Below are 11,011 nucleotides of genomic sequence, written 5' to 3'. Positions count from 1 at the left end.
ACGGACAGTGGCTGGATCACTGAAGGGCCTGGAGGGGTTTCTTTTGTACTACAGATCCGATGGCTGCTCCCCGATGTACTGAAGTTTCTCAAATTCTCCATTTTAGCAGGTTTCATCATGCTATGAGAACGTCGTGCAGTTCCTGATATCTTAAAAGATAGAATTGAGTTAAAATAAGCCGGTTTGAGTTTGATTAAGTCGAGCGTTCGACTCATTACGCGTCTCTGCGCTGTCGCGATCGATTATTCAAATGCATGTAAATAGCACAGCAAGGGCCATTGATAATGTATTCAGCACATTTACCTTTAAATATAGCATATAGAGTGGGTTTTGGATGAGAAGACGACATTGTTCTGTCATACTGAGTGCGTGGAGTAGGCTACATTTTCATTAAGTAGGCCTGGCTATCTGTAAACTACAGCTGTATACAGTTAAGTACTTCGGCTAGTTTCAGCCCCGGCGGAATTAACCATGGTTTTACCACAAATAAGACCAAAAACACCACGGTTATAGTTAAACCAAAACAAACCAACCTCATGCTATCCTCAGTTTAACCATCGTACTGGTAGGCGAAACACTGTTAATACATTTTGACTATAATAACTATAATAGAACCATTGTTGATTTTGGTCGAAACCATGAAACCACGATTGAAGTAAGTTGGGCATCAAGCAATGCACAAAATTCATCAGGCGATAATCTAGCAGATAAAACCAAGCGTTCCTCTTGTATGTTGCTAGCTGCTTTTACAAGTCTGTCAGGCTTTTATTTCTCGAGATGAACTGGCCGCCTCCTTCAATTTTGACCATTGCAAATCGCACTGGTAAAAAACAAGCCACCAAACCGACCGTGATAGTCATCCAGTGTCATTTGTTACAGAGATCCGCTTGTAAACTTGTTTGTTTTTACTCATTCCCGGAGAATCCCAGAGTTCTTTGAGGCTAAAATTCTTCCATATGTTGGCAGCTGCGAGTTGGAGCATGTCGTGGGTTTGAGGGCTGCGGTTACTTTGTATTTACTGGCTTCGAGTCTATTCAAAAGCTGAAGTAAATTCACGGAGGACTGGACTGAAACGATTTGCTCATTACGACTGATGGACAGGCGGACGGATAAATCGATGATCTTTCCGCATAGTTAAAGGGATACTTCATCCAAAAATAATGTACCCTCGAGTTGTTCCAAATGCGCATCGCTTATTTTTCTTCTGTGGAACTTAAAACAGATTCATTTTGTTCTCGGCGGCTATTTATCCGGCCGTTTTAAGTCAACGTATTTTCTTTTGTATTCCTTAACCCTGACACTTTTGCTTTTCAATAAATATACCGCGCTAAAGTGTTGTTCTCGCTAAAAAAAAAAAAAAAAAAACGAGGAAAAGTATACTGAAAAAGCACACTACAGATAAAAGGTGCAATTCCTTTACTGTCCAGAAGGTGGAGGCATGCGCATAATTTTGTACAGTATGATATAGTCAACCCTGCTGGATGAACCAAATTCATTTTACTAGACTGTACACTAATCATCAGTGATAGTACTGAACTAATCTTTTACAAGTTAACAAGAGTTTAAGCAAACCAGACATGCTAAAATGGAAAACCGGGAAGCTTTTTTAATGACAATATTAAACCAAAACTGTGGAGCCATTAGGTTTTTCCTTTGCCCCTAGGACCGATTTCGTATGGCCTCTTGTGTTTACTGTGATTTTGACCTTTTTAAAATGTGGTGCCACACATCAAAGTGTGCATGGCTTTACATTTTCTTTAAATACCGAAGGCCAATATATTCAAGTAAAAAAAAAACTTGTTTGCGTACAGAAGAACCGGATAAATACGGCACAGAATAACCTCAAGAGGACAGCACTGCAGCTACTACCAGTTAAATGAGCTTGCAGGAAATATCTTGAGACTGAACTTTAATCAGCAGAATGCATGACACAGTTTTCAGTGTTTATCACGGCCTTTGGAGAGCCGCGCTTAAAGTAAACACTAGGGAGGGACGCTTTCGCCACAAGATGCCTGGCTTAAGAAGCTCTACATCTAATGCAGATCAAAAACACTTTTAACGGATGTTAAAAAAAAGGGCGCAAGGGCAATAAGAAGTCCACTAACCAATTATCACAGATAGCCTAAAGTTATATTTTCTGCTGTCTTATTCTATAAAAGCAAAATAAGCCAGACTGAAGAGTATGAATAATGTTCCTACAACAAAATCTATCTTTGGGACATTTTTCCATCTGACTGTACATACTTAGAGATGTTCGCAGCTTGGCTTGACATTTGGTTTCCAAGGAAGAAGGATTTAGCCCTAAGAGGCATTCGGGACAGCCTGAGAACACATCTGCATTATTAATCTTGATATAGTACTGATCATGTCAGTTGTAAGTTCGTCATAAAATAAGATTGCGTCAGCAGTATCAGTCTAATTGAAATACAGTAAAGCGTGACATAAAAGTTACTTTAAATGAATGTGACAGTTCAAAGAGCTGTGCACGTGATTGTGGGTCACTGTCCAGAGTGACTCACACGCTGAAACACAGCACTGCCCACCAGATTGATAAAAAGATGTATGACGCAGCTCTTTGTTGAACTTTAAAGTTCCCCTTTCTCGTTAGAGCACAACTGGTTCAATCTGGAATCTGTGGGATTCCTTGGAATCGTTTCCAGCCTAGAACAAGAATAATAATAATAATAATAATAATAATAATGATATAATCCAATAAAATAATAATATAATTATAAATATTATATATAATAATTCTTAATATCATTAACTATAATTACTTTACTTAATAAAGTATTACTTTTATTCAATATAGACATATTGCATTTATACATTTAAATATAGAATATAGAATTAGGTAAACAATATTGTTTGTTGTTATATATATATATATATATATATATATATATATATATATATATATATATATATATATATATATATATACATGCACATTTTATAGTTCAAATCTCTTTAATGTGGTTGGGTCTGTAATTTAGTATTTGAGGTCAGACCAAATGAGTGTTGACAGATGGATTAGATTCAAGGTAATGTGATCCTCTGTTTGACTGTAAATATACTGCCATTATAGTAATAATACGTCTAGAGACAAAGAAAATCTGAACTTTTACCTTCATTATAGAGTCAATCAAACAGTAAACAACAGTTTTAGGCCTTAAACGTAATTTTAGTCAAATTGTTTTGCTTTTATGTCATGAAATGAAGCATGTCAGAAGGGTCACAACAGCCTTCTAAAAAACAATTACAGCTTGAAATATAGGTCATGTGTTATTTAGCCAAACCGATTTCTGACCCACATTGACATCTACCTTTAAGAGCATGCGAAAACTGGATTAAACTAGAAGTAACTGACTGCTGCTGATGGATAACGGCTGGCTCAGACTGTCAACATCAGAAAACACCCTTATCTCCGAGAACAGACACGATTAGTTCCGTGACATCTGCTGGGACTCTGCTGATTTAGCCTCAAAGATTGGCCGAAAAGATTTCCCGTGTCAAAATAGTTTACTCACTTTGAAACAATAGGCCTGATCTACCAGATTATTGTAATCTGAAATATTTCTGTCTATACTGAGTGCAGATTTCCTCAATATAAGTGTTATTGATTAATTTCCTGGAAAAATTTTTTTTTACTATGTATAAATAGAAAGTCTAAAGAGAAATAATATATTCACTACTATGTTTGCACTAAAGGTTGTATAAAACAACCTCTATATATATATTAAATTGTAATGCTTTGTCTTTACTTTATTAAGATTTTAAAGAACCAGTAAATCCGAGAAAGGGAAGTCCCCACCACAGCTACATGAAGGAAAGATATCTTGGAATCACTTCCAGAACGATCTGATGAAAGATAAATCATTTCCAGCCAATCAGAGTCCACCCAACTACAAAGAGCTCGAGCTCTTAAAGGGGCAGCTCGCTTTGAACCCTATCGTTGGTGTTGAGGCTATTTTGTTCTGGGTGTGAACTAGCCTTAGTTAGGCCTATATACAGTTAACACGATCCCTTGAAAGTGCGTACTAACAGCACGGCAAATAAAAAGGCAAAAATGGGCTTTGGCGTGTATATGTTATGCGATGGGTAGGATTAGGGTCGTGGGGTAAATGATATACGTTATATGCACAAACACGTGCGTGGCATATACAGTACACGCCAAAGTCAATTATTGAGTGTTTTGCGCTTTCGTTTTTATTTGCAGTACTATTTCTAAGCATTTTCATGAGAAAAGAGGCTATAAATAATACTTTAAGGCGTGATCGCATCATTAAAATTTCACCGGAAAAAAGTAGGGCTGTTTTACCGTCAGTGAAGGGAAGCACGGCAGCATAACTATATAAATAAACTGACGATAATAATACATTTAACAGGGCATCTGAATGGGGAAATGTTTCACTGTGACATTCCCAATCTCGTGGATGAGATTAGATTAGATTTCGCCGATTATCGGTAATGTGAGAGCACCTTAACAACCAGTTTATGATTTAATCAGCAGTCTCGATCCTGACGATACTAGCATATTAGCATATAGGCTAATCAATATTAGTTTCTAATAGGTAATTGTGTCTGTCTATATTTAACTGAATTTGAATTTTACACTATTTCCCTCACTTTATTTTGGTAAAGCAGCATTTTAAAAGCAGATGCCAATAAAAAAATGTCTCAACAGATGGATCTGAAAACTATTTAGAAACCCCGCAGACATTCACTCGCCAAACGCTAGTTTCAGCAATATTTACGATTTTATTATGACAGTGTTGACTCGTATTGAATGACTGACAACAAAAAATGAACAATCATTGGATTATCAAAACAATTTTATTAAAAATTTTTTCCAAGCATACTGTAACATGGCAAAACGACACTGCTGATATTGAATCTCTTCACAAGCTAATTTCACCCGTGCCATCAGGCCATATTTCAAACGTTCTCTTCTTGGTGTCAAAAAGCATCGACGCTCAGGTGTCTTCAAGCTCATCTTTCCCGCCCTGGATCAGTTTAGCCTCCCCTCTCTGTATTTTCTCAGCACGCCAGCATGGCTCTGTAAGTCACAAGTTCAGCACAAAGCCTCGAGGAGCGCCAGGCTCCGGGTTTCTTTCTCCGTGCACGCATCTCGCACAGCTCCCCAACGAAAACCTCTCATCGGAACCGTATCGACTGGCGCGTCAGTCCGGTAATGAGCATAAATTTGTCTTTCTTGTCCTGCTGAAGAGCCATGAGCGCCTTGGAGATGCCCTCGGGGTCCTGGTGCAGCGCGAGGATGCTCCTGGCTCTCTCCGCCGCCTTCAGGTCTCCTGCTTTCTCGAAGAGTTTCACCAGGACGTCCTGGTTGACGTTCTCGAAGATGTTCGGCGACGCTTTCTTGCGGTGCGCCGTGTCGAACTTGACGCCGCTCACGGCGGGGCTGACCCGGTGAGAGTCTGAAGACGAGTACGAAGACATGGCGGTGGAAACGGGCTGGAGCAGACCTCCCGTTGTTCGATGGCGGCGGCTGAGCTCTCGGTGACTCCGGCGTTGGAGATAAGAGCCGGTTTTATAGGGGACCTGCCGAGCGTGAGAATTCCCTTTCGAGGTGATGTCACGCGGACGGAAAGTGAACGCCCAACTTTACCCGCGTCGCGTTCAGCGGGACGCGTTGAGGGACAGCGCTCTGACGCAGACGCGAACTTCATTAATGAGTAACGGGCTCATTATAAACGACCTCAAACAATGACACCCTTCGGTCCATTTTAGTTCAGATGTTTTCTAACAAACTTTCTACAAGAAATTGCCTCTTGACACGATAGACAGCGAGCCCGTATCTCAGTATCAGTTATGCTTGTGCAGTTATTTATTTGGAAGAATTAATAGCAGTGCATATTATTAGGCTATTCAAATTGTATTAGCCTACACAAGCAACACAGCTCTGTATTTTTTAACAATAACAGTGCAAATTTTCCATATAGGCTAAATTGCTAATTTGTCTATTGATTATTATTCAACTTTTTGACACTATCCTTTAAATCGTTGTACATTTACAGCTTTCGTTATACCACTGATAAACAATATTTTATAGCTTAATATTATTTTTCTTTCCCAATTCTTTCCAAAAAGTTTCATTATAATGGAGTGGTACTATAGGCTAATTATTATACATCATTACTGATATCATGGACTACTAAAAATCAACTTTTGGAGATATTTTTGCTACAGAAGCAAATGAGCTTCTCCTGTGTATTTTGTCATACTGTCTGTTTTATTGATGATGAGGGACAAACACAGTTCAGATGATTTCATCTCTGCAAGTTTAACATATAAATGTTTTATGACACCCGGGATTTACCTGTGTGACGCTCACCCTCAAACTTTATGAATATGACCAGTGTTGTTTGAAATTTTTAGCAGTAAATTTTAATATTTCAGCACTTGTCTTACTCCTGCAGGGCATTACGTAGTTAACACACCGTTTCGTTGGCAGAACTCATCAGTGATGCTGGTTTGGAAATGAGGAACAACATAAGAGTTCTCTCGTTTTATGAGATAATGTCCAGAAGTAAGCACCGATTGTTCTTTCCGCATGATGCTACTTATCGCATGCATGCGTTATACCGCATGTGCCATGAGAAGGATATTATTTTTTCATGGCATTAAAAACCTGTTTTGTATTATACTATCAAAAAAAAAAAATTTGAATCATCTTAGCACACAAACAACAGAAAATGCTTTAAGGATGAAGAATTGTGCTATTTTTAAATTAATTTAAACTGTAAAGCATGAGGACACTTAAAAATGTGCAAAAAAAAAATAAGCAAAAAAGCAGAAGCATCTTTACATGATTATTATTTATTTCCCATCGGATAGCTTGTGAACGTTTCTTATTTAATATTCATTGAATAAACTTGATTTGATTACGATCTTTAAATGCTCTAAAGCAGTGGTTCCCAACCAGTGTGCCGCGGCACTAAGGGGTGCCGTGAGATCTTTTGAGGGTGCCGCCAAAATTTCGGGGAAAAAATTCCAAGGGTGCCTCAAACAAGAAAAGGTTGGGAACCACTGGTGTAAACAGTATTCTCATATCATCTAGGACTAGGTATAAGGTGTTGTTGCATGAAAACTCTCGAAATGAAACAAATAAATAAATAATAATAAAAAAGCTACGGAGATTTTAAATATCTATTTCCTTATAAGGTGTGGGAACTTTTGAAAGGCTTTCCAAGGGTGCCTCAAACAAGAAAAGGTTGGGAACCACTGCTCTAAAGGATGGCTTTCTGAATATGAAAGAAAAAGAATGTTTCCTTAAGCTATTGTTTGCCATTTGTTACTACATTAATACCAAAGTGACTAATTGCAAAAGATTATGATTCTCTCTCTCTCTCTCTCTCTCTCTCTCTCTCTCTCTCTCTCACACACACACACACACACACACACACAAAAAATCAGTCAAGAAACAGACTGTACTTTTGCCAGCTAGTATAATCAAATTTCGCAATCAGTGTTTATATTTAATTCCCATGAGCCATTTCAGTCCTTTAAAGGATGGGAAAGGTCTACTATAAATATGTATAGTAAATAAAGGCTCTTACACAGATACTCAACATTTCTGAGGAAACATGACTATTTTTATGAATGTTGTCGTCACATTCCCTGGGCTCCAGCAAGGCCTACGTCTTTCATGGCATAGCACTCATGGGTTTGAGTACAACAGCAGTATAACATCCTGCACTGGAACACAGCAAAACTACATCAAAGAATCTAAGCTGCACCGCTCGTTCACTCAACAGAAGGAAGGATCACGTCACACTGACTTCCCATCTGCACACAGCACTGATTGTGTTCTTACTTACGCTGAATACAGTCCTAGTTAATCACCGCTCATAATGAGACTGACCACTATCAACAGGAGGGCACTGTTATGGAACCATGACAACGGTAACTAACAGTGACTCGTACTTGCCTAGAAACAAATATATATTTCCTTTACATGCCCTTCCTCTACAGTCAACCGCAAGAGAGAAGTCCTGGAAAAAGAGCAGCTCCACATACTCTAATACCATCGGTACTCTTCGGTTGTCATTTCATTACTGTAACTTTATGTATGTATGTATATGTGTGTGTGTGTCCCTCACTTAGACTCGTAAACACCGCAATATGGTCTGACTCAGGCTAAACGAACAGGCTAAGAACTTCTGTAGTTAGCGATTTGAGAACAGCGCTCTCTTGTGGCCGAAAAGAGTCACGTTTAGGCTCATTGAAACCAGCCATATTTCGATTTTGCAGCGGCTTCCACTTTTTAAAGCAACTTCGGCCGACTATTTAAATACTTAATCCCAAAATTACCACAAAGGTTGGATGTGACACTTTTTCATCGAATCAATGACTCGTTTTAACGGGAAAACCTGAACTACTTATTGCGCTTTCGGTGTTTGGTTTTAAACTGTGGGAAGAATGCTTTAAGTTTCGCCCTGGGCTCTGCATTTACTCGATAAGAAGAGCCCGCCACGCTGGTGGAAGTAAGCAGTGATGCTTGTGACCCGTTTTTTTAGGATTAAGGCGGTTTCTATCCACGAGTGGTTTATGTATGACAGGCACGAGTTTGGCTTGCATACGTTTCCGCGTGTATTACGCATGTTATGGACTATTTGCTGGCGTGCGTGTGATACGCAGTCCGTTTTTTGCGTATCTATAACACGCGTTTACGTTTTTTATTTGGCGTACTATTCATACGCACATTTATTAGATCGGGGAGACTGTATAGGTAGCGTTAGGATTTTCTTTAGGGTAACTTGCATGTAATTAGGCATAATTTGTTGTTGTTATACAAGGCACACACTTAACTCGTAAGGTAGGGTTGCTTTATTAGGCCATAATTAACCCCTAGTACAGTGCATGTTTTTGTTTTAGCTATGCGATTTGATTTCTGTTAAACAGGACGCCAAGCATAGCCGTTTTAATAGACTTAAAAAAAAAAAGTCAAAGCGAACAAATATTCTATTAAGCACCGTTTCTCAGTTTCAAGTCACTTCAACTACAACGTCCAAAACGAGACAGCAGGTGGAGCTGCTCCCACGTTATTCTCTTGTGCGCTTATGAAATGTCCAGATCAGGGATACCACACAATCCACGCGCGAAAATATAATATTACTCTCCAAAATGGGCAATCTGAATCCTTAAAAGTCTTTTTTAAAAAACGAATTTAAATTCGTGCATATAAAAAAAAAATAAGGGACTCTTATTTTGCATATCGATAGTAATTTATAAAATGCTCTTTTTTTTTTGTTCTGCACGTCGCGCTTAGCAGCCACAATACAGCACAGTCTTGTGTTTAAGAGCACAAAAAAAATCCAAGCCTTACACTCTCCGCACGAGTAAACGGCCACTGGCGGATGAGGTTTCAGAAGGATTTTCAGCTACAGAATGGCCTCGATATAAAGACAGTCCAAGATAAAGAGAAATAAATGACAAAGAACAGCCAAAAGCAGCCGAGCCAGTGTGTGTGGGTGGTCAATAATGCTCTGCAAACAGTTTACGCCAAAACGGGCAGTTGCAGGATTCAGACTGTTTGGCTACTGATATTAAGCGCGCGCTCTGATATGCATATCGTCAAATAAATAAAAACCTGATCTGCTGTTGACAAGTAATGTGTACAGAATCCAGTCAGAGCCGATTCAAAAATTAATGAAAAAAAAACAACAACATATATATATATATATATATATATATATATATATATATATATATATATATATACACACACACACACACACACACACACATATATGTGGAAGGTCGTCTTCTCTGACTTGCTAAAATGTCTTCTGCCTAGCTTTCACTCGTCTTTCTGTACATTAATGGAAGTGATGAGTGCAGTATTGAACGCTAGCACACTATTACATGACCACGTCCTTCACGTTACCGAGAGAGAGGTTTTCATTTACTGAAGAAAAATTGAATAGTGCTCGCCTCCGCTAGGCTAGAAATATGCGATGAACACACCAACAGAAGAGAGATATTTAAAAGCATCCGCTGCCATCAGATTACACGAGAATTATTACAGGTACAGATAAACGATCCCTCAGATTAAATACTCAAACGTTACGACTGCGCTTCATCTACTGGATCAGATAATCTCATTCCTCATCGAGCATAATGGATGAGACTGGCTTACGTTAAATAAGCCAGTTTGCGGTTTGTACAATAGCATCTCTACGGGGGACAATGTGCTTTCGGGAGATTATAAAAAATGAGCTTGTGAAGCAAATCGCAGCAACGAGCCTGAACGAGAGACCCGATCCACCTACAGAGAGCCACGTTAACTACATCGTAACGCCTCTAATGTGACCCTGCAACACCTCAATGTTTAAAAAGAGGGCGCTCTCCACTCGCTTTGAGTTAAACATTACTAGAGTTCATGAGAATGGAAGAGAACCCGGTAGGATGGACGTACTGCATCACTCATTTTCTTTTATGATAGAGCAAAAGGTAAAAGATGTTGCTTCATATCTTAATGCTGCTACGACACCACTGGTATACATCAGTGTTGCTAGCGAGGCCATGCAAATGATGAATGTTTTTTATTAGTAACTGTTTAAGTGAAGGCTGAAAAGGTCCGGGATGAAAACGTCTCTATATAAACGTTTGACCATGATGCCCTACTGATTCTTTGCTGTTTTAATAAACTCTTGAAGCATCTTTGGAGCAAGACCACGTGCGAGGAACATTTTAATAATGCAATGAACGTTTTCAACCAAGCAATTTTGAAAATAAAGGTTCTTTGTTGGCATTGACGGTACTATGAATACTTTTTAAGGAACCTTTCCATTGCACAAGTTTAAAGCGTTGAGGAACAGTTCACCCACAAATTTAAAAGACCTCACGATTTACTCACCCTCAAGTCGTTCTAGGTGCAGACGAATGCAATCGTAGTTATATTAAAAACGTCCTGGCTCATCCAAGCTTTGTAATGGAAGTGCGTGGGAGTTTAGATGTGTGTAAGGGAAACATCCATATTTAAACG

At 38.9% G+C, this 11,011-nt stretch overlaps 1 protein-coding gene across 1 annotated transcript; it reads right to left on the bottom strand.

Annotated features, from left to right (window-relative positions):
* Positions 1-4,817: 4,817 nt before the first annotated feature.
* On the bottom strand, positions 4,818-5,798 carry LOC122352486 (transcriptional and immune response regulator-like). Its single transcript, XM_043249895.1, has one exon. It carries the CDS (start codon positions 5,458-5,460, stop codon positions 5,158-5,160), a length of 303 nt encoding a protein of 100 aa, XP_043105830.1. The 5' UTR covers positions 5,461-5,798; the 3' UTR covers positions 4,818-5,157.
* Between the last annotated feature and the right edge of the window lie 5,213 nt (positions 5,799-11,011).

Source organism: Puntigrus tetrazona, chromosome 10 (genome assembly GCF_018831695.1).
Source record: "Puntigrus tetrazona isolate hp1 chromosome 10, ASM1883169v1, whole genome shotgun sequence".
NCBI lineage: Eukaryota > Metazoa > Chordata > Actinopteri > Cypriniformes > Cyprinidae > Puntigrus > Puntigrus tetrazona.
The sequence above is the reverse complement of the archived record's forward strand: the minus strand, read 5'-3'. Positions and strand labels throughout refer to the sequence as shown.